The 25,219-nt window shown below is 42.2% G+C and overlaps 1 protein-coding gene and 1 long non-coding RNA gene across 6 annotated transcripts in view; both read left to right on the top strand.

Annotated features, from left to right (window-relative positions):
- cipc (CLOCK interacting pacemaker) overlaps nucleotides 1–21,369 on the top strand; it is a 53,243-nt gene extending 31,874 nt beyond the window's left edge. For 4 of the 5 annotated variants that reach the window (XM_062962634.1, XM_062962635.1, XM_062962638.1 and 1 more), the window contains 3 exons: nucleotides 11,508–11,737; nucleotides 14,355–14,503; nucleotides 17,919–21,369. In XM_062962634.1, the coding sequence (XP_062818704.1) occupies nucleotides 11,508–11,737; nucleotides 14,355–14,503; nucleotides 17,919–18,656 (1,117 nt within the window). In that variant the 3' untranslated portion in view covers nucleotides 18,657–21,369. Of the gene's footprint in view, nucleotides 1–8,461; nucleotides 8,575–11,507; nucleotides 11,738–14,354; nucleotides 14,504–17,918 lie in introns of those variants that run through there. The other variant, XM_062962633.1, reaches the window with a different exon arrangement.
- A 145-nt stretch (nucleotides 21,370–21,514) lies between these two features.
- Nucleotides 21,515–25,219, top strand: part of LOC100565668 (very-long-chain 3-oxoacyl-CoA reductase-B) — a 41,724-nt gene continuing 38,019 nt past the window's right edge. The window contains exon 1 of the long non-coding RNA XR_010000782.1: nucleotides 21,515–24,294. This is a non-coding gene — a long non-coding RNA (very-long-chain 3-oxoacyl-CoA reductase-B). The remainder of the gene's footprint in view (nucleotides 24,295–25,219) is intronic.

Below are 25,219 nucleotides of genomic sequence, written 5' to 3'. Positions count from 1 at the left end.
AATTTGACAGAAAAAGTAGTTCAATGAGCAGTAATGCTACTTAGTAATTACTATATTTACACATTTAGTATCAAAACATCACAATGTATTGAAAACATTGATTACAAAAACATTGACTACTAAAAGGCAGACTGCGTTGGATAATACAGAACGCTGGATAAGCAAGACTACTGTATTCCTGTCTGCAGGAGATCAGGCTAGATGACCTTTGGAGTCATTCCTAACTCTGTAACTTTCTGGGAATTGCCCTATAAGGTGGGCCAGGGTAAACTACAACTGCCAGATCCCTATGGCCAAACTACAACTCCAAGGGTCCTAGAGTCAAACTACAACTCCCGGACCCATATGGCCAAACTACAGATCCCAGGGTCCTGGAGCCAGACTACGATTCCTAGAATCTTATAACCAAACTAGGACTCCCAGGGTCCTATAGCCAAACTACAACTCCCAGCATTTATAGCCAAATTACAGCTCCCAGGGTCCTATAGCCAAACTACAACTCCCAGCATTTATAGCCAAATTACAGCTCCCAGGGTCCTATAGCCAAACTACAACTCCCAGCATTTATAGCCAAATTACAGCTCCCAGGGTCCTATAGCCAAACTACAACTCCCAGCATTTATAGCCAAATTATGGCTCCCAGGGTCCTATAGCCAAACTACAACTCCCAACATTTATGGCCAAATTGCTGCTCCCAGGGTCCTGTAGTCCTAGGGTCCTATAGCCAAATTATGGATCCCAGGTCCCTATAGCCAAACTACGGATTCCAAGGTCCTGTAGCCAGACTATGACTCCTAGGATCGTATAGACCAACTACAACTCCCAGGCATTTATAGCCAAACTACAGTTCCCAGGGTCCTATAGTCTCAGGGTCCTATAGCCAAACTACAGATCCCAAGGTCCTGTAGCCAAACTACAACTCTTAGGCATTTATAGCCAAATTACTGCTGCTAGGGTCCTATAGCCAAACTACAACTCTCAGGATTCTATAGTCAAACTGAAACTCCCGGACCCCTATGGCCAAACTACAGATCCCAGGATCCTGGAGCCAGACTATGACTCCTAGTCTCTTATAGCCAAACTACGACTCCCAGGGTCCTATAGCCAAACTACAACTCCTAGCATTTATAGCCACATTACGGCTCCCAGGGTCCTGTAGCCCTAGGGTCCTATAGCCAAAGTATGGATCCCAGGTCCCTATAGCCAAACTACGGATCCCAGGGTCCGGTAGCCAAACTATAACTCCCAGGCATTTATAGCCAAACTACATGTTTTTGTCTATTGCTGTTTTATACTGCTACTGTTTTTATTCGGACTTGGCCCCATGTAAGCCGCCCTGAGTCCCCTTTGGGGAGATAGAGGCGGGGTATAAAAATAAAGTTATTATTATTATTATTATTACAGCTCCCAGGGTCCTGTAGTCTCAGGGTCCTATAGCCAAACAACGACTCCCAGGGTGCTATAGCCAAACTACGGATCCCAAGGTCCTGTAGCCAAACTACGACTCTTAGGCATTTATAGGCAAATTACTACTCCCAGGTCCCTATAGCCAGACTACAACTCCCAGGGTACTATAGTCAAACTACAACTCCCATACTATGGTATTCCCCATATACCATATATATGTGTATATATGTATATATATGCATATATATGTGTGTGCATATATATGTATACACATACACACACACACATATATATATATACACAGTAGAGTCTCACTTATCCAACATAAAGGGGCTGGCAGAACAATGGATAAGCGAACATGTTGGATAATAAGGAGGGATTAAGGAAAAGCCTATTAAACATCAAATTAGGTAATGATTTTACAAATTAAGCACCAAAACATCATGTTAGACAACACATTTGAAAGAAAAAGTAGTTCAATACGCAGTAATGCTATGTAGTAATTAGTGTATTTACTAATTTAGCACCAAAATACCATGATGTATTAAAAACATTGACTACAAAAAGGCGTTGGATAATCCAGAACGTTGGATAAGTGAGACTCTACTGTATATATATATATATATACACATATATAATGTGAGAGCTGGATCATAAGGATGGCTGAGCGAAGGAACTCTGGTGTTGGAGGAAAATGGGGCGAGTGAACGAATAAACAACAACACAACTCCCAGATCCGTATGGCCAAACTACAAGTCCCAGGGTTCTGTAGCCAAACTACAACTTCCAGGTCCATATAGCCAAACTACGACTCCAAGGATTCTGTAGCCAAAGTGTGACTCTCAGGGTTCAATAGCTAAGCTACAACTCCCAGATCCCCATAGACAAACTACCATTCTCAGGGTCCTTATAGCTAAACTACAACTCCCAGGTCTCATAAGCAAAGAACAGCTCCTCTGGCCTTGAGCGGTGAAAGTGGAGCCAAGTGCGCATAATCCACGCTTGTGCCAGGCCTGTGTGCCTCTGTGCGCTCGGTACGTGTGCCGCCGGCGCCGGGAAGCATGCCGGCCCATGTGCCGGGAACAGGCCGTACCATTACGTAAGAGAGGGATCGGACGGAGGAGCCAAACACGCGCACACACGGTTTTGCACACTTCTCCCTCCTGGCGCCGCTTCAGACGGAGGAGGCGTGGTGTCAACAAAAGCACATGGCCCCCGCAGATGACTCTTTCCTCGCTTCCTTGCTTAATACCAGGGGTCCCCAAACTAAGGCCCGGGGGCCGGATGCGGCCCTCCAAGGTCATTTACCTGGCCCTCATTTATAATATAATAATAATAATAATAATAATAATAATAATAATAATAATAATAAGTTTTATTAGTTTTAATAAGTTTTATTATTATTATTATTTAAAAATAATAGAATAATAAGTTTTATTATTATTATTATTATTTAAAAATAATAGAAGATCAGGGGGCAGAGGACTCTTGCAAGTAAAACAAGCAGTCAAAGAAGAAGCACATGCCCTGGCAGAATATGTAAAACAAAGTGAAGAACCTGCTTTGATTGAAGTCAAAAATCAGAAACTCCTCAAAGCACAGCAGACAAAAAACCAGTACAAGAAAACCGCACTACAAACTAGAGCTGACAGCTGGCACCACAAAACATTGCATGGAAAGTTCCTTGACAAAATTGAAGGAAAAGCTGACGAGGAGAAGACCTGGCTCTGGCTCACAAATGGGACCCTGAAGAAGGAGACAGAAGGCCTGATCCTTGCAGCCCAGGAACAAGCCATCAGGACAAAGGCAATTAAGGCCAAGATTGAAAAATCAGCTGATGACCCAAAATGCAGACTGTGCAAGGAAGCTGATGAAACCATTGATCATCTCCTCAGCTGCTGTAAGAAAATTGCACAGACAGACTACAAACAGAGGCACAACTGTGTGGCCCAAATGATCCATTGGAACTTATGCCTCAAGTACCACCTCCCAGCAGCAAAGAACTGGTGGGATCACAAACCAGCAAAGGTCGTGGAAAATGAACACGCAAAGATACTGTGGGACTTCCGAATCCAGACTGACAAAGTTCTGGAACACAACACACCAGACATCACAGTTGTGGAAAAGAACAAGGTTTGGATCATTGATGTCGCCATCCCAGGTGACAGTCGCATTGACGAAAAACAACAGGAAAAACTCAGCCGCTCTCAGGACCTCAAGATTGAACTTCAAAGACTCTGGCAGAAACCAGTGCAGGTGGTCCCGGTGGTGATGGGCACATTGGGTGCCGTGCCAAAAGATCTCAGCCGGCATTTGGAAACAATAGACATTGACAAAATCACGATCTGCCAACTGCAAAAGGCCACCCGACTGGGATCTGCACGCATCATCCGAAAATACATCACACACTCCTAGACACTTGGGAAGTGTTCGACTTGTGGTTTTGTGAAACGAAATCCAGCATGTCTATCTTGTTTGCTGTGTCATACAACATCGTTGTGTCAATAATAATAATAATAAAACTTTATTTATACCCCGCCACCATCTCCCCAACGGGGACTCGGGGCGGCTAACATGGGGCCATGCCCAGAGCAATACAATATAACAAAATATAAAACAACATAACATAGCACCATTAAAAATACAATAAATGCATCAACATCCAGAAATAAAAAAAAACAGTAAAACAAGGGCAGGCCACGTGAACACAAAGATAAAACCTGGGGTGAGAGGGACATAGGGGTACTCCACTGCGGGCAGGGACATATGGAAGTGGGGTAATCTAGAGCAGGGGTCCCCAAACTAAGGCCCGGGGGCCGGATGCGGCCCTCCAGGGTCATTTACCTGGCCCCCGCCTTCATTTATAATATAATATTTTTATATCAGTTTTAATAGTATAATATATTGTATATACATATGATATTGATAATAATATCATTTTAAACAATATAATACTAATAATATTACCATATAATAATATTAATTATGTTATATGTTACACATAATATTACAGTATACTGGTATAATTCAATATAGTAATATATAATGCTAATATAATAATAATAATAATAATAATAATAATAATAATAATTTTATTCTTATACCTCACCCCATCTCCCCGAAGAGACTCGGGGCGGCTTATATATTGTGCTATGCGAATAATATAATATATCATATGTACATACAGCTGCTCTGAGTTCCCTTCGTGGTGAGAAGGGCGGGATATAAATGTAGTAAATAAATGTAGTAAATGAATAAATTAATTTAGGACTTAGGCTCGCCCAAAGTCTGAAATGACTTGAAGACACACAACAACAACAACAACAACGACAATCCTAATTAACTTGACTATCTCATTGGCCAGAAGCAGGCCCACACTTCCTATTGAAATCCTGATAGGTTTATGTTGGTTAAAATTATTTTCACTTTTAAATATTGTATTGGTCTTTCATTGTTATTGTTGTTGTTTTGCAATACAAATAAGACATGTGCAGTGTGCATAGGAATTTGTTCATAGTTTTTTAAAAATATAGTCCGGCCCTCCAACGGACCGAGGGACCATGAACTGGCCCCCTGTTTAAAAAGTTTGGGGACCCCTGATCTAGAGGATGGATGTTCGGGGTGGGAGTAACACAGAAATAACAGAAGTTACTCACCAAAGGCACAGCGGAAGAGCCATGTTTTCAAGTCTTTCCTAAAAGCTAACAGCGTGGGAGCTTGCCTAATTTCAGTAGGCAGTGAGTTCCACAATCGGGGGGCCACAGCAGAAAAGGCCCTCTCCCTTGTATAAGATTTTTATAATATAATATATTGTATATACATATGATATTGATAATAATATTATCATTTTATACAATATAATATTAATAATAATACCATATAATAATATTAATTATTATATTAATAATAATAAAGCACTGAGCTGGAGACCGAAAGGTCCCAGGTTCAAACCCCGGGAGCGGCGGGAACGGCCGCTATTAGCTCCAGCTCCTGCCAACCTAGCAGTTCGAAAACATGCCAATGTGAGTAGATCAATAGGTACCGCTCCGGCAGGAAGGTAAGGGCGCTCCATGCAGTCATGCCAGTGGCCACATGACCTTGGAGGTGTCTACGGACAACGCCGGCTCTTCGGCTTAGAAATGGAGATGAGCACCAACCCACAGAGTGTGAGTAGATCAATAGGTACTGCTCCGGCAGGAAGGTAAGGGCGCTCCATACAGTCATGCCAATGGCCACATGACCTTGGAGGTGTCTACGGACAACGCCGGCTCTTCGGCTTAGAAATGGAGATGAGCACCAACCCACAGAGTGTGAGTAGATCAATAGGTACTGCTCCGGCAGGAAGGTAACGGCGCTCCATACAGTCATGCCAATGGCCACATGACCTTGGAGGTGTCTACGGACAACGCCGGCTCTTCGGCTTAGAAACGGAGATGAGCACCAACCGCCAGAGTCAGACATGACTGGACTTAATGTCAGGGGAAACCTTTACCTGTTTAATATTAATTGTATGTTATATATTACATATAATATTACAGTATAGTGGTATAGTTCAATATAGTAATACATAATGCTAATATTGTGCTTTGCTAATAATATAATATATTGTATGTACATACAGCTGCTCTGAGTTCCCTTGAGGGTGAGAAGGGTGAGATATAAATGTAGTAAATAAATGTAATAAATGAATAAATAAATAATTTTGGACTTAGGCTCGCCCAAAGTCTGAAATGACTTGAAGGCACACAACAACAACAACAACAATCCTAATTAACCTGACTATCTCATTAGCCAGAAGCAGGCCCACACTTCCTATTGAAATCCTGATAGGTTTATGTTGGTTAAAATTATTTTCATTTTTAAATATTGTATTGGTCTTTCATTGTTATTGTTGTTGTTTTGCACTACAAATAAGATAAATATTTTCAAATGATAATTTGGCCCCTCAACAGTCTGAAGGATGGTGAACCGGCCCTCTACTTTAAAAGTTTGAGGACCCCTGCTTAATACAGTAAATACAGTAAATATAATGCATCCCTTCCCAAAATCCCAACATGGGAAGGGACCTGCAAAGGCCATCCATTCCAACCCACATCTCCTTCCAATGTGTTTTTTCTTAAAACTGAGGTTTGCTTTTTTTTTTGTACCCATTTTAATTATTGTTTTTAGCTGTGTTGCATTTTTAAATGACCGTAAGCAGCCTCAAATCCCATGCTGGGGGAAAGGCAAATATAAAGGAAATAAATATGCCCAGGGCTTGTTTTGCACCCGTAAGGGGTTAGTCTAGATGAGCTCTGAGAGCCCCTGACAGCGCTAATCTGCTGGTGATTGACAACCGAGTGCCAGTTTTTCTTGGTTTGTGCGGAGTGCAAGGTTGCTTTGGAAAAGGGGTACCCTTTTGGCCAAACACAGGGTTGGTCTAGGTGACCTTTGGGGGTCCCCCTTAACTGGGTAGTTCTTCCCGTCCTTGGGAGTGGAAGGATAGATTTAAACTGATTTGTGAGTGTTGTTGTGTTACTTTCAAAAACAAAACACTTGATGGTCAATAGCAGGACACACGGAGTGGTCTAGATAACTTTGGGGTTCCCCTCCATTGGGAAATTTTTCCCATCCTTGGGAGTGGAAGGATAGATTTAAACTTATTTGTGAGTGTTGTTGTGCTACATACGAAAACAAAACACTTAATGGTCAATAGCAGGACACATGGGGTGGTCTAGATGACCTTTGGGGTTCCTTCTCAATTGGGAAATTTTTCCCAGCGTTAGGAGTGGAAGGATAGATTTAAACTGATTTGTGAGTGTTGTTGTGCTACATACGAAAACAAAACACTTAATGGTCAATAGCAGAACACATGGGGTGGTCTAGATGACCTTTGGGGCTCCCCTCAATTGGGAAATTTTTCCCATTCTTGGGAGTGGAAGGATAGTTTTTGTGAGCATTGTAGTGAGCAATGTCGTGCTGCTCTGGAAAACCAAAGCAGCCCTTGGCCAAACCCAGGGCACACGGGGTGGTCTAGATGACCTTTGGGGTTCCCTTTAATCGGGAAATTTTCCCCATTCTTGGGAGTGGAAAGGATGGTTGTTGTGAGCATTGTCGAGAGTATTGTTGTGCTGCTTTGGAAAGCAAAAACAGCCCTTGGCCAAACCCAGGGCACACGGGGTGGTCTAGATGACCTTTGGGGTTCCCCTTAATTGGGAGTTTTTTGCCATTCTTGGGAGTGGAAGGATAGTTTTTTTGAGCATTGTCGTGAGCATTGTCGTGTTGCTTTGGAAAACAAAAGCAGCCCTTGGCCAAACCCAGGGCACACGGGGTGGTCTAGATGACCTTTGGGGTTCCCCTTAATTGGGAGTTTTTTGCCATTCTTGGGAGTGGAAGGATAGTTTTTTTGAGCATTGTCGTGAGCATTGTCGTGTTGCTTTGGAAAACAAAAGCAGCCCTTGGCCAAACCCAGGGCACACGGGGTGGTCTAGATGACCTTTGGGGTTCCCCTTAATTGGGGATTTTTTTTCCCATCCTTGGGAGTGGAAGGAGAGTTTTTGTGAGCATTGTCGTGAGCATTGTCATGCTGCTCTGGAAAACCAAAGCAGCCCTTGACCAAACCCAGGGCACACGGGGTGGTCTAGATGACCTTTGGGATTCCCCGTCAATTGGGAAATCTTTCCCATTCTTGGGAGTGGAAGGAGAGTTTTTATGAGCCTTGTCGTGAGCATTGTCGTGCTGCTCTGGAAAACCAAAGCAGCCCTTGACCGAACCCAGGACACACGGGGTGGTCTAGATGACCTTTGGGGTTCCCCTCAACTGGCCAATTCTGCCCATCTTTGCGTATTGTGAGCCTTTTTTTCCCTATCCCTCCCCATGTTGTGCATTATGTAACAGTCCTTGTTGCCAAGCCAGCCAGGGAGGCGCATGCCTCTTAATCTCCCCGATCTGCCTTTCCCCGTCCCTTCCGCAAGTCCCAAAGAAGCACATGGAGGCGGCACATGGGGAGCCATGTGTCACAGGCAAGGAGGCTGCTCCCACTCGCCCGGCGCATGCACGCTGCAAAGGAGGGGAAAGGCTTCCATGCGCCATGCGCCGAGGAGGAGAAAGGGGATTGTGGCATGTGCTGCAGCTCCCCAAAGCCTTCAAAGGCCCATCCATTCACAAAAATGCGGCCGCTCTGCACATGTGAGCAATGCGTGCATGCAAAGCCTCCTCGCCCTTTGCTTTCATCTAATGCACCAATGCACTGCTTTAATCAAAGCCTTTTGCATCAATCCTGGGGCATAGCCGCACTGTAAAACTAATGCTAATGCAGCTTCACCGTGCTTTCGTTGTAATGGCTCGATGCTGGGAGTTGTAGTTCCATGAGGACTTTCAAAGATCCCATGGCATTGAAACTGCATTCATTCATTGTAGATGCACCCTTAGTAAAAACTACAACTCTCAGGATCCCATCGCATTGAAAACTGCATTCATTCTACAGTGTAAATGTGCCCTTGGGAAAACTACAAGTCTTTGGGTCCCATCACATTGAAACTACTTTAATTCCACATTGTAGATGCACCCTTAGTAAAAACTACAACTCTCAGGATCCCATCGCATTGAAAACTGCATTCATTCTACAGTGTAAATGTGCCCTTGGGAAAACTACAAGTCTTTGGGTCCCATCACATTGAAACTACTTTAATTCCACATTGTAGATGCGCCCTTAGTAAAAACTACAACTCTCAGGATCCCATCGCATTGAAAACTGCATTCATTCTACAGTGTAAATGTGCCCTTGGGAAAACTACAAGTCTTTGGGTCCCATCACATTGAAACTACTTTAATTCCACATTGTATATGTGCCCTTAGTAAAAACTACAACTCCCAGGATCCCATCGCATTGAAAACTGCATTCATTCTACAGTGTAAATGTGCCCTTAGGAAAACTACAAGTCTTTGGGTCCCATCACATTGAAACTACTTTAATTCCACATTGCAGATGCGCCCTTAGTAAAAACTACAACTCTCAGGATCCCATCGCATTGAAAACTGCATTCATTCTACAGTGTAAATGTGCCCTTAGGAAAACTACAAGTCTTTGGGTCCCATCACATTGAAACTACTTTAATTCCACATTGTATATGTGCCCTTAGTAAAAACTACAACTCCCAGGATCCCACACAGTGAAACTGCATTTGTTCTACAGTGTAGATGTGTCCTTAGTAAAAACTACACCTCCCAGGATCCCATCGCATTGGAATTGCATTCGTTCTAGAGTGTAGATGCATTCTTAGGAAAACTACAACTCTCAGGATCCCATTGCATTGAAACTAAATTCATTCTACAGTGTAAATGTGCCCTTAGGAAAACTACAAGTCTTCAATACGCAGTAATGTTATGTTGTAATTACCGTATTTCCGAATTTAGCACCAAAATATCACGATATACAGTAGAGTCTCACTTATCCAAGCCTCGCTTATCCAACGTTCTGGATTATCCAATGCATTTTTGTAGTCAGTTTTTTTAATACATTGTGATATTTTGGTGCTAAATTCATAAATACAGTAATTACTACATAGCATTACTGCGTATTGAACTACTTTTTCTGCCAAATTTGTTGTATAATCTGATGTTTTGGTGCTTACTTTGTAAAATCATAACCTAATTTGATGTTTAATAGGCTTTTCCTTAATCCCTCCTTATTATCCAACATATTCGCTTATCGAACGTTCTGCTGGCCCGTTTATGTTGGATAAGTGAGATTCTACTGTATTACAATTGGTGCATGTTATTGTTTATTGATGTATTGTATATTGTTATTGTTTTGTATTTGATATTTCTGTGAGTCGCCCCGAGTCCCCTCCGGGAGAGATGGTGGCGGGATACAAATAAACATTATTATTATTATTATTATTACAGTAGAGTCTCATCCAACATAAACGAGCCGGCAGAACGTTGGATAAGCGAATATATTGGATAATGAGAGATTAAGGAGAAGCCTATTAAACACCAAATTAGGTTATCACGATGTATTGAAAACATTGACTGCAAAAATGGCTTGGATAATCCAGAGGCTTGGTTAAGCGAGGCTTGGATAAGTGAGATTCTACTGTACTAAAATTAGTGCTCATCTCATAGAAGAAATTATTATATAGAAGAAATATTATTATATAATATACTAGCTGTGCCCGGCCACACGTTGCTGTGGCAAAGTGGTGGTGGTATTGGTTAAAAATTGTTGTGTAATTTTTATTTGACGTTATTTGTATTTTTAAATTAATTTTATTGTAAGTTATCTTTTTATTTATTATATTTTATTGTTTTCTTGTATTATTTTTAGTTATTTTCTGTTATTACAGTATTTTATTGTATTAATTTTTTTAGCATTTTAATTATTTTTTAGTGTTTTTATTTATTTTGATTGGGTTGCTAGGAAACCAAGTTGGAGGAGCTTAGCCTTCTAACTGGCAGCAATTGGATAAAAGCCATTATTCCTCTCTCTCTAATTAGGACTTTATTTTTCTTTTCTTTTTGTTGTATCAACCTAGAGCCGTGGATGATGGGTTGTGTCGTCAAATTTCGAGGTTGGGGGGCCTCTAGTTTTGTTTTGGGGGGCCTCTAGTTTGTCTACACTGCCATATAATCCAGTGCAAATTAGATAATCTGTGGAAGAGGTCTAAGTGAGGCCTAAGTCTGCCTGTCCCCTGGGCTGAGTGGGTTGCTAGGAGACCAAGTGGGCAGAGATTAGCCCTCTAAACTGGCAGCAATTGGATAAAAACAATTATTCCTTTCCCTTTAATTAGGACTTTAGTTTTCTTTTCTTTTTGTTGTATCAACCTAGAGCCGTGGATGATGGGTTGTGTCGTCAAATTTCGAGGTTGGGGGGCCTCTAGTTTTGTTGTTTTGTAGGTCGCCGGGATTCCATCACTCTTTTATACATATATATAAATTATAAATTATAAATTAGAAGATATATAAGATACATATATAAATGGTAAATTATTATATTATTACTAAAATGATATTTGATGACATCTTAGTATAGAAGAAATATGATAGACTCTACTGTACTTAAAAAGGATTGGAACACAAACAAAAACAATAACAAGGTGTTGATGTTTCTTGTTTTCTAGAGGAGGCGGGAAGCGTTGTGCAGCCATGCCTGCAGAGCTGGGCCCTCCGTCCCCGGGGCCTCCATCCAAACCAGCCAAGGAGAGAAGCAACCATGCGGCCGCCGCCGTGGGGCCCGCAAAGGCATCCGGACGGGGCCCCGAAGGACCCGGGGCCCCGTTCATTGCAAAGACGGCGGCAAGAGCGGGTGGACGCCCCGCGAGTGAAGCAGAGAAGGACTCCGGCTTCTCAGGTAGAAGAGAATGATTTACTATTGCCATTGCATGCTGTCCCCAAGACACATTATTATCCTACCGTGTTTCCCCGAAAATAAGACAGTGTCTTATATTAATTTTTGCTCCCAGAGATGCATTAGGTCTTATTTTCAGGGGATGTCTTATTTTTCCATGAAGAAGAATTCACATTTATTGTTGAACAAAACAAAATGAACATTTATTCTATACTGTACAGTAGTTGTCATCACAAACCAACATAACCAGACAAACTGAATCCTGTCAAGAATTTCTTGTTACTACCATTATTTCCATATACTACTAGTATGTACATATACTAATCCTGCTAGCTATGGTGTTTTGTTTGGTGGGCGCTGGGCATGCTTCCAAACAAAAACTTTGCTTGGTGTTGCTTTCAGGGGAGGCCTTATATTTAGCAATTCAGCAAAACCTCTACTAGGTCGGGCCGGGCTGTGGCGCAGCTGTTGAGCAGCTGCCTTAAATCACTCTGACCATGAGGTCATGAGTTCGAGGCCAGCCTGTGGCGGGGTGAGCACCCGTCAATTAAAAATAAAAAATAGCCCCTGCTCGTTGCTGACCTAGCAACCCGAAAGATAGTTGCATCTATCAAGTAGGAGATAAGGTACCACTTATAAAGTGGGGAGGCAAGATTAACTAATTTACGACCTGGAATGAGGAAGTGCCGTCAGTGTGGATGATGAAGCAGCTGCTCCCCCCTGTGGCCAGAATCGAACATCCCCTCAGGAGAAGGTTAATTTGCCTCTGCGTCTGTCTCTCAGTCTCTGTTTGATGTGTTTATGGGCATTGAATGTTTGCCCTATGTGTGTTATAATGTGATCCGCCCTGAGTCCCCTTCGGGGTGAGAAAGAAGGGCGGAATATAAATACTGTAAATAAAATAAATAAATAGGTCTTATTTTTTGGGGATGTCTTATTTTAGGGGAAACAGGGTATATACTCGAAGATAAGCCAAGTTTTTCAGTCCTTATTTATGAGCTGAAAAAGCCTTTCCTGGCTTGGAGGCCGTTGCTTGCAATATATGATATATTTATCTCTCATCTTACCCTCCCTTATCAGTGTTTTCTTTTCCAAAGCCTCCCTTGCTCTTAACCAAGAGAATGTTTTGAAAAGGGAAAGAAGCCCTTGCAAGTCAGGAAGAAGAATATATACTGTATATACTCGAAGATAAGCCGAGTTTTTCAGCCCTTATTTATGAGCTGAAAAAGCCTCCCCCGGCTTATAATCGGGTCAAGGTCAAGCCGGCAGCGGAGCTGGGAGACCGTTGCTTGCAATATATGATATATTTATCTCTCATCTTACCCTCCCTTATCAGTGTGTTTGTTTTTCCAAAGCCTCCTTCACTCTTAACCAAGGGAACGTTTTGAAAAGGGAAAGAAGCCCTTGCAAGTCAGGAAGAAGAATATATATATATATACCCATTAATCTTATAAAAGCATTTTCACCTGAAATATTTGTTAATCTCTGCTACAGATATATAGGCATTTTCCCCTGCAAGCCTTTGCAATCCCTGTGTACCTTTATATTTATATCTATCTATCTATATAAAGGTAAAGGTTTCGCCTGACGTTAAGTCCTGTCATGTCCAACTCTGGGGGTTGGTGCTCATCTCCATTTCTAAGCCGAAGAGCCGACGTTGTCCATAGACACCTCCAAGGTCATGTGGCCACTGGCATGACTGCACGGAGCGCCATTACCTTCCCGCCGGAGCGGTACCTATTGATCTACTCACATTGGCATGTTTTCCAACTGCTAGGTTAGCAGAAGCTGGAGCTAACAGCGGGCGCTCACTCTGCTTCCGGGATTTGAACCTGGGACCTTTTGGTCTGCAAGTTCAGCAGCTCAGTGCTTTAACACACTTCGTCACCGGGGCTCTTCATCTATCTATATACATTAATTTTATATATGAATCTCTCCCTCATATGTTTGCAAGTCTTTGCAAATCCTATAAACATATAGATATCTAGAGATTTCAATGTACCTGTATATCTGTATCTATGTGTATACATTATTTTATATATGAATGTTTGCCTCATATGTTTGCAAATCCTATACAGATATAATTATCTATATAGGAAGAGATGTCTAGGTAGATATATATGAATATAGATATGTAGGGCTTGCAAATATTGCAGGGGAAATGCACACACACACACACATAGAGATTTCTAGATAGATATAAACATAAATATATAGGGCTTGCAAATACTGCTGGAGGGAAATGCACATATTTAGAGACAGGATTAGCAAACATTTCAGGGGAAATGCATATGTGAAATTAGTATATATAATTATAGATCTATATCTTGCTCTGCATTGTTTATGTAGGCATTGAATGTTTGAAGCTATGTTGGAAGCTGGCCTGAGTCCCCATGGGGAGATAGGCACAGGGTACAAATGAAGTTGTTGTTATTATTGTTGTTGTTATTATTATTAAGTTATTGTTAATACCATATTATTTTTTGACCCTACTTTTCCACTTACAGAGCTAGTTTACTGTTTTTCTTTGAAATACGGTAAATGTTGAAATACAGTAAATACAGTATATATTGGCCCCGAAACTATAACTCCCCTTCTCTCCATTGCCTCCCATGCGCAGACGTGAGCTCCGAGTACCTGAGTGCTGTGGACCCGACCGATACGGAGGATCCGTCGCTGTCATCTTCAGAGTCTCCGAAGGCACTGGCGAAGGGACCCCTCCCCGGAATGGCCCCCGTTTACATTGTCAAAAACGTGATCCTCAAACAGGTAGCCTTTGTCTTGTCCTTTGCCCGTCCACCCGACCCCACAAGGCCTGGGGCATGACCCTTCCTCGCCAAGGCCTGATTAAGTCTTCTAAACCAGGCTAAGCAGGTAGGGAGTAAACCCCACGGGAGCCAATGGCTCTACTCGAGTGTTGCCAGTTTCCCTCTTAAGTCAAACTTTGGCAGGTAGGCTGTTAGGCATTGTCACATCCCTAGGCAGGGCGAACACTGGGAACCAACACAGAGGCCAATATACAATGTAATATCTTTATTAAAGCAATAAAAGTTTCAAACAAATATAAGCAGAGTAGATAGTCAATCAGTTGACCTTTTAAATTAGATCAGTAATAGTCCAAAGAAAGAAAGTTATATGTTCAATACTAGAGTTCAAAGTCCTAAATCCAACAACCGAAACACATTCAAACCTAATGGAAGTTTGAGTGGGGAAAAGAGCAAAGTTCCTTAGGAAAGTACTTGAAATAATAGTCCAGAAACAGTATTCAAGGCAAGGCAAGGCAATTCGTAGTGGATCTGTAACGCAGTCCAAACTTGGCAAGGGACGAGACGCTATGCCCGGTCTACTCGAAGCACAGGATCAAGAGACAATGTGTTCTTCCGTTAGAAGTCCAGTTGACACCGCAACAAAGATTCTCTGCACAGAACTTTTATTGAAGTCCAAAAGCTTCCCCCAAGCAGGTGCGTGTCTCCCCAAAAGTTCCCAAGAGAACGAGCTTCTAACAACGAGACGCCAGATGCCTGCTTCCTTAAATCTTCCCAGGAGAACTGACTTAGCCACAATCTCCTCGCTCCGCTAATCTCACACTTCTCCTTAAACTTTGTCTTTGAGAGCGATCTGTTTGGAAAGTAGCCCTTCTATCAAATTCTAAACTCTCTGGCGATCCGGGAAGAGCCGGCAACATTTCAAGGGCATTCTTAATTGGCTCTGCAATGTCAACAGGAGACATCTGGAAAGGGATAGAATCTTGCTGCGGTGGGAAAAAATCCTAAATCCTCTTCATTGTGATCCGCAATGGCCAAAGGTACCTGAGACATCACAGGCATGGTGGGAGCAGAGCCGGCCCTAGGTAATTTTCAAGAGTAGGCGAACAGAATTTTGCAACCCCCCTCCCGAATTTTTTGTGCCCCCAAACCAATCACTCAAAATAATAATAATAATAATAATAATAATAATAATAATAATAATAATAATAAGTGCACAGACAAATATTAGTAATATATTATGATCACAACAACAATATACTATTATTATTAATACATTCATAATATATTACAGTAGAGTCTCACTTATCCAACATAAACGGGCCGGCAGAACGTTGGATAAGCGAATATGTTGGATAATAAGGAGGGATTAAGGAAAAGCCTATCAAATTAGGTTATGATTTTACAAATTAAGAATCAAAACATCATGTTATACAACAAATTTGACAGAAAAAGTAGTTCAATACACAGTAATGCTATGTAATAATTACTGTATTTACGAATTTAGCATCAAAATATTACGAAATATTGAAAACATTGATTACAAAAATGCCTTGGATAATCCAAAACGTTGGATAAGCGAAGCTTGGATAAGCAAGACTACTGTACATTTGACATTCACATAAGTGTATACAACAATAATAAAGTACAGTTAACTGTTGAAATACACAGCAGTATCTTACAAAATATAATGTTTCAAGAAACTGCAATCTTAGAGACTTAAATGCGGCCTGGAGTCAACATAGAGTAGTCTACGATATTTGAACAATTTCTCAGGACTCCAACTGATTTTTGTAAACAACACAGTATGTGTATAAGTGCATCATGCACATTCAACCTTTACAAAATAATACATGCTGATATAATATGAAACTAAAGGAATCAATTATAAATTCAATTGGTTTAAACCTGGTGTGGAGTCAAACCAACTCAGAGCCTCTATAGTATTAGAGCAATTCTTCAGGACTCCACAGGTTTTGAAACACTTGATATAGAAGATAAACCTTGAGATAAAGATCTTATAGATATTTGAGATCCTGTGTTGAAGACGCCAAGGATATAAGATATCTCTTGGGATTGCAGTCTATAGGAAGTAGATTCAGTTTGTCAGGAGTAAGCTCCCAAGCCAGGGGAACAGATTTTGTGTGGATGCCGTTTCTGAGTAGCTGGCTGTAGGTCGAAACGAGCCGTTTATAGCTCCTCAGTCCCCTCAAAGCAGAAGATTACAGATATAGGCGAGCTTCATGTATTGCTCACCCAAAGAGCAAAAAACAATGTGGGTTGCTGTGACTCTTCCGTGGTGTCTGGCCATGTTCGAGAAGCATTCTCTCCTGATTTTTCACCCACATCTATGGCAGGCATCCTCAGAGGTTGAGAGGTCTGTTGTAAACTAGGCAAGTGGGGTATATATACCTGTGGAATACTATCCAGGGTGGGAGAGAGAACTCTTATCTGTTGGAGGCAAGTGTGAATGCTGCAGTTGGCCACCTTGATTAGCATTGAATGGCCTTGCAGCTTCAAGGCCTGGGGGAATCCTTTGTTGGGATGTGTTAGGTGGCCCTGATTGTTTCCTGTCTGGATTACTCTTTTTTCTGAGTGTTTTTCTTTATTTACTGTCCTGATTTTAGAGTTTTTTTTTTAATACTGGTAGCCAGATTGTGTTCATTTTCATGGTTTCCTCCTTTCTATAGAAATTGTCCACATGTTTGTGGATTTCAGTGGCTCCTAACTCAAGACTCCTAACTCGGAGTCAAGACTCCTAACTCGGAGCTTCCAAGACAGGCAACTTGACACATGAAATCCAGCGTTGATCTCCCCTCTGATCATTGACTCCATTTCCTTAAGAATACTCACTCTTGCCCCATAACATCACCCTTTCTCACACCTGGATTCCCCGTGATTATCTTTCAGTCTCTGGGAACACCGGATTTGTCTCTGTTTTGCACGATCCCTTCTGTGCTGCAAATGCTGGGTCATCTGTCACCCTCCTGTCTCCTCCAAATTCCTTTCAGAGTCAATCCCTGGCCGATTCTCATGAGAATCACTACCTGTTTCCCCGACAACAGATCTACCCAAAACATTCCCATTGTCTCGAAAAACACTCTTGCTTTCCCCACAGAAACACTAGGCTCAAACACAAACTCCCCGTCCTCATCCTCAGAGGCTTCACAGGCCTCAACAGTCATTTGGGTTGGAGGGGATTTTAGTCGAAGTATCTTTGCCCACCTAAATGAGAAAGCACCGAGTTCTGCTTTGCCATAATCTGGCAGCTTTGTTTCCATTTCGGGGTTTATTCTCTGCCAGGTTCATTTGGGTTGGAAGGAGTATCCACGCTTGTTCCAAATGGGAAGGCGCTGAGTTCAAGTGTTCTGCCGTTGTTGCCTCGCTGATTGTAAACTCTTCCTCTTTTCTCGCTGCAGCAACTGGGCTCCTCCTCTCCCGGCACCCCGTTTCTGGCTTGGAGCGGCCAGCACTCGATGGACGCTTCCGTGGGCTCGGCCGCCCACATCCTGCTCATCCAGCCCCCGGTGTCGTCCTCCTTGAAGCCCCTTTTGTCCGGCCCGAAGCCCCCGTCGTCCAAGGAGGCCTACCTGCCCATCCTCAGCGCCTTCCCCAAGATCGCCCCACACCCGGGGCCGGACGGGGCCCGGAAGAGCAAGCGCTTCTGCCTGGAGGAGGCCCACAACGCCGTCAGCTCCTCCACCGGCTCGGACAGCAAAGCCGAAGGGCGGATGATCTCCCGGGCGTCCAAGAAGTTGGGCTCGAGCAGCGCCGGGAAGCAGCGCCGCTTCCACAACACGGTGGAGATCTTGCGCAAGTCGGGGCTGCTGGGCATCACGCTCCGAACCAAGGAGCTGATCCGGCAGAACAACGCCACGCAGCGGGAGCTGGCCGAGCTGCGGGAGCAAGCACAGCTCCTCTGCGAGGCCGTCCGGAGCAACGAGGCCCGGGCCTGGACGCGGCTGCAGGAGGCCATGGACCAGTCGGCCACGTATTGGGCCAGAAGAGGCAACCACAGCAACGCCGCCGACGCAAAACAAAGCAAAACGGCCGAAGCGCAGAGCTGCAATCCTGATCTGAACACAGCCTCGGCGGCACCGCCGGAGTCACCCATGAACCTGACCCTCGTGCCGGACACTTCGGTGCCCCTGCCTTGACCTCTGCCCTTGCTTCCTCTCTGAACGAGGGGAACGTCATGTCACCGACTCCTCGGGATTAAGAGAATGGTCTCAAAGATCACCCTTTGCCTCTCTCTCTTTATGGGTCAGACTTTGACCGCTGGGTGCTGTCTTAGCCGCTGTTAAAGGATCGCCTCCAAACGAGAGGAGTCGCCGATTCTTCGATGATTAAGACGAGAGCGTCAAGGCGTCGCGTCTTGGGTTTCTGTGATTATTGCGTCAGGAAAGACCACCCCTTGCTCCCCTTGACTGCTGGGGGCCAGATGACCGCCATTGAAGAACAGACTCCAAACGAGAGGAGTCATTGATTCCTTGATGATTACGATAAGAGAGAATAATTTCCATGGTCATTGCAGCGGCCCTTTATGGGGAAGACTTTGACCGCTGGGTGGCAGATGACCGCGATTAAAGGAGAATCTCCAAACGAAAGGACTCACCGATTCCTCAGTGATTAAGACAAGAGCGTCAAGGCATCGATTCTCAGCTTCTGAGGTCATTGCAGCAGGAAAGTTCACCCCTTGCCCCTCTTTGTGAGTGAGACTTTGACCGCTGGGTGCCGTCTCAAGCCGAAAATGACCGTTATTAAAAGATAGCCTCCAAACAAAAGGACTCACCGATTCCTAAGAGTGTCCAGGCACCGATTCTCGGTTCCTGTGGCCATTGCGTCAGGAAAAACCACTCCTTGGATCTCTTTATGGGCAAGACTTTGACCGCTGGGAGCCATCTGAAGCTGCGAGTGACCACCATTCGCTGGTCACTGATGTCCTTCCTCTCTTGGGTCACCAAGATGGTCAAACCGCCTTTTTCTTTGGTGGCCCTGGGTTTCTGTGGTCATTTGGGCAGCAAAAACCATCTCCTTGTCCTCCTTTATACTTGGATGACCACCGTTCAGTGGTCAGCGAACCCCAGCATTTGGGAAATTGAGTTTTATTATGTGACTGAGAATTTGGATAAGATTATCAAGCCATTCTTGGCGTCTGTAGCCGTTGCGGTGGAGATGACCACCCTTGTGTCCCTTTCTATGGGCAGAACTTTGACCAGTAGGTGTAATACCAGCTGCGGATGACCGCAATTGAAAGATACCGTATATACTCGAACATAAGCCGAGTTTTTCAGCCCTCTTTATGAGCTGAAAAAGCCTCCCCTGGCTTATAATCGGGTCAAGGTCAAGCCAGCAGAGCCTGGAGTCCGTTGCTTGCAATATATGATATATTTATCTCTCGTCTTACCCTCCCTTATCAGTGTTTTCTTTTCCAAAGCCTCCCTCGCTCTTAACCAAGGAAATTTTTTGAAAAGGGAAAGAAGCCCTTGCAAGTCAGGAAGAATATATATATATATATATATATATATATATATATATATATATCCATATCCATTAATCTTATAGAAGCATTTCCCCCTGAAATATTTGTTAATCTCTGCTAAGGATATATAGGCATTTCCCCCTGCAAGCCTTTGCAATCCCTATGTACATTTATATTTATATCTATCTATCTATATACATTTAATTTTATATATGAACTTCCCCCTCATATGTTTGCAAGTTTTTGCAAATACTATGTACATATAGATAGCTAGAGATTTCCATGTACCTGTATATCTGTATCTATGTGTATACATTATTTTATATATGAATTTTCACCTCACGTTTGCTAGTCTTTTCAAATCCTATACAGATTAAATATAGAGAGGTCTAGGTAGATATCTATGAATATAGATATGTAGGGCTTGTAAATATTGCAGGGGAAATGCACACACACACACGTACACACACATAGAGATTTCTAGATAGGTATAAACATAAATATATAGGGCTTGCAAATATTGCAGGAGGGAAATGCACACACATATATATATATAGAGAGAGAGGGGGGGATTTGCAAACATTTCAGGGGGAAATTCATATGTGAAATTAGTATATATAATTATAGATCTATATCTAGCTCTGCATTGTTTATGTAGGCATTGAATGTTTGCCTGTTACTATTTTGGAAGCCGGCCTGAGTCCCCATAGGGAGATAGGGCAGGGTACAAATGAAGTTATTATTATTATTATTATTATTATTATTATTATTATTATTATTATTATTATTATTATTATTGTATGACACAGCAAACAAGATAGATATGCTGGATTTCGTTTCACAAAATCACAAGTCGAACACTTCCCAAATGTCTAGGACTGTGTGATGGATTATTAAGTTATTATTAATACCATATTGTTTTTGTTGACCCTACTTTTCCACTTACAGAGCAAGATTACTGTTTTTCTTTGAAATACGGTAAATATTGAAAAACCTTTAACTTACTGATGCCTCAATATAATTTCATTGGGATCTATTTTCATTTTGAAATTGACCTGTAGCTGCTGCATTTCCCACCCTTGGCTTATACTCAAGTCAATAAGTTTCCCCAATTTTTTGTGGTAAAATTAGGTGCCTCGGCTTATATTAGGGTCGGCTTATACTCGGGTATATACGGTATTTCCTAAAGAAGAAGAGCAGCAGGTGTAACGATTCCTTGGTGGAAACATCTTGGACCTTAGAAGTTTGACCTGGGTAGGATTTTTCGGTTGCAGAAAGGAGATCGTTGGCGTGCGGGAAATGCCTGAAAATGGATGAATTAAACTCTTGTTTGTATCCATTTCTATTTCTTTATATAAAAAATAAATACTTTTTTTTTTCAAAATCCACATTTAAAGTTTTGCATTTGAATCAAATGCTGGAAGTACAGCAAGAGATTATTGGTATCATTGGGACTTGAAAATATGGAGGGCATCTTGGGGGGCATCTGCACCTGTAGAATTGATGTGGTTTGATACCACTTTAGCAACGGAGACCTGGGAGTTGTAGTTTGGTGTTGTAGTTTTATATATATATAAAAGATCCATCCAGCTGTATCGTGATAGGATTTTTAACCTTCTTGGCTGGTGCCACACCAAACTACAACTCCCAGGTCTCCGTTGCTAAAGTGGTATCAAACCACATCAATTCTACAGGTGCAGATGCCCCCCAAGATGCCCTCCATATTTTCAAGTCCCAATGATATATATACATACATACATACACACACACACACACACACACATACATACATGCTGTATATAATAGATCAGGGGTCCCCAAACTTTTTAAACAGGGGGCCAGTTCACAATCCTTCGGACCGTTGGAGGGCCAGACTATAGTTGGCCACTGAGCAATTAATAATAATAATAATAATAATAATAATAATAATAATAATAATAATAATAAATAACAACAGCAATAATAATAAAAAGAGGGTTGGAAGAGACCCTTTGGGCCATTGAGTCCAATCCCCTTCCGCCTTTGTGTACCGAAAGCACAAGCAAAGCACCCCTGACAGATGGCCACCCAGCCTCAATGTTAATAATAATAATAATAATAATAATAATAATAATAGTAATAATAGTAATTAATAAAGAGGGTTGGAAGAGACACCTTGGGTCATTAAGTCCAACCCTCGTCTACCTCTGCACCAAAAGCACAAGCAAAGCACCCCTGATGGATGGCCACCCAGCCTCAATGTTAATAATAATAATAATAATAATAATAATAATAATAATAATAATAGTAATTAATAAAGAGGGTTGGAAGAGACACCTTGGGTCATTAAGTCCAACCCTCGTCTACCTCTGCACCAAAAGCACAAGCAAAGCACCCCTGACAGATGGCCACCCAGCCTCAATGTTAATAATAATAATAACAATAGTAATAGCAATAATAATTTAAAAAGGGTTGGAAGAGACCCTTTGGGCCATTGAGTCCAATCCCCTTCTGCCTTTGTGTACCGAAAACACAAGCAAAGCACCCCTGACAGATGGCCACCCAGCCTCAATGTTAATAATAATAATTAATAAAGAGGGTTGGAAGAGACACCTTGGGCCATTAAGTCCAACCCTCGTCTGCCTCTGTGCACCAAAGGCACAAGCAAAGCACCCCTGACAGATGGTCACCCAGCCTTAATGTTAATAATAATAATAAAGGTTGGAAGAGAAGAAGAGACCTCTTGGGTCATTTAGCCCAACCCCCTTCTGCCCTTGTGCTGTGGGGGCCGGATGAATGGCTTCGATGGGCCGCATCCGGCCCCCGGGCCTTAGTTTGGGGACCCCTGTAATAGATTTTTATTGAGAGAAAAAAATATTTTGTATACATAAAAGTAGGGGAACAATATAGGTACAGAAAAGTAGGAAAGAAAGAGAAGAGAGAGAAAAGGAGAAAAATTGGGGAAACCTTCCCAATGAAACCGGAATATTATCTTCTCGGCATGTTTGATTCGGAGTTATTTGCAGATCAAAATACAGTAGAGTCTCACTTATCCAACATAAACGGGCTGGCAGAACGTTGGATAAGCGAATATGTTGGATAATAAGGAGAGATTAAGGAAAAGCCTATCGAAGATCAAATTAGGTTATGATTTTACAAATTAAGCAGCAAAACATCATGTTATACAACAAATTTGACAGAAAAAGTAGTTCAATATGCAGTGATGCTACGTAGTAATTACTGTATTTACGATTTTAGCACCAAAATATCACAATGTATTGAAAACATTGACTACAAACATTGAGCAACAGCAAATATATAAATCAAACCAAGCAGTTGATAGGTTTTTCAAAGTTGCAATAAAAGAGTCAATAGGAATCCAAAGAGTTCATAAGTCATGAAAATCCATTAGTCCATAAATCATAGCAATCTAATAATCCATAAGGCAAGGCAGTAGTCAGTAGATCCCAAAAACAAGGCCCAAAGGTACAAAGATCCAGAAAAACTCCTCCTAAGCATGAAACAAGAACATCCACACAGATGAAGCGAGGATTTGCTTTGACAACGAGCTGTCTGCAAACACACACTTTTAAAAGCACCCAAGAAAGGCATTTCTTTTCCCAGAACTGGCCTCTTTCCCGCTAGCCTCTCACTCCTACGGACCTGAGAACCTCTCCATAACAGACGGTCCACCCTAGATAAATCAAGGTCTTCGTTACGTTGCACCTGAACCGGTACTTGAGAGCTCTCTTAGTCATGAAGGACTTGAGACCTCTTTTGATCATTAATTCCCATGGGAATGTCATCCTGGCTGTTATCTATGGCTTCTGGGGTCAACAGTTCATTCTGCTCAAACTGCAATTCTCCAGCCTCTGATTCAGCCTGCATTCCCATGCCATCATCTTCTGGCTCTTGTATCTGAAACCCAGAATCCCCTTCTTCATCCTGACTCTGGCTATACTGTGGCTGAGTCCCAACAGTAGGTCTTTCATATATAAGAACAATGCAAACCAACTCTGCGTAGGTTTGGAAATCAAAGGATCTGTATTCGGGGCGTGTTCCAGAGATAATCTCTCCACGCCTGTCTTACACATCCGTGGTGCAGTGCATTGGCACACGGAGTTTCATTCTTGGCAAGGAGAGCACAGGAAAGGTGGAAATGTCTCCCCAAAGTGGGACTTCTTCTCTGGACCTCGCCTTCTGCCTCTTTGGAGGTGCCATCACCCTTTGGATGCTCCTGAACATCTCCTGGGGCCTCTGGTTCAAGGTCCGGACCCACGTTCTCTCCGAGTTTCAGAAAGGAGTGGATTTCTCCCATTACGGCACCTGGGCAGGTGAGTGCAAGCACGCTCCATAGACTCCCCAAGGACGCCTCTATTCTGCACTCTATCGTGTATCTGGCACTGATGAGGAACTGGAAAATATAGATTTTTAGACATATATTGTATGCACATTAGAAGCAGTGAAATGTAGAAAAATCAGACTTTCTCTGTGTTAGATTCTGTGTAAATGTACAAGCTGGCAGGACAGAGAGAAGTGGGGCCTGTTATCCATTAGAGGGAGAGCAGACTTCTTGACAAGGCAAAAGTAGGCCCCTGATGATGATAATGATGATGATGATGATGATGATGATGATGATGATAATAATAATAATAATAATAATAATAATAATAATAATAATTTTATTTTTATACCCCGCCACCATCTCCCAAGAGGGACTCAGGGCGGCTTACAGATATAAAACAAGCATACAATGGTATCAAATACAAAAAACACACAAATAAAATTAAAAAGACATAAAATAAAATCACAATCGTTGTAAGACACATGTTAAAACACAGCAATGAAATCATAAAATGAACTGGGCAAAGTGCACTGAGTGAAACTTGTAAACATGAAGGAAGTTAAGGTGCTATAAGATCATGGGGAGAACCATGCAATAATAATGATGATGATGATGATGATGCAATACGATGGCTACCAAAAACTTGAATTTAATCTACCAGTGTACAGGAGAAAGTAGGATGGGAAAGTCTTCTCAAAAGGATGATGGCAGTAATAAAATAAATCACTGCAAGGTGAAAAAGAAACCTCATGTGTCCCCAAAGAGCTTATAATCTAACTATGTGGACATGAGCATAAATGACACAACAGCAATAATAATTTACGTATTTATTGCTTACTGGATAATCCTAGTATTTTATAGTTTTTGTTTTTACATAAAAATGTGTGTGTGTATGTGTGAGTGTGATGAATTAA

This window comes from Anolis carolinensis, unplaced genomic scaffold (assembly GCF_035594765.1).
Source record: "Anolis carolinensis isolate JA03-04 unplaced genomic scaffold, rAnoCar3.1.pri scaffold_10, whole genome shotgun sequence".
In the NCBI taxonomy this organism is placed as follows: domain Eukaryota; kingdom Metazoa; phylum Chordata; class Lepidosauria; order Squamata; family Dactyloidae; genus Anolis; species Anolis carolinensis.
This window is presented reverse-complemented; position numbering and strand designations above follow the sequence as displayed.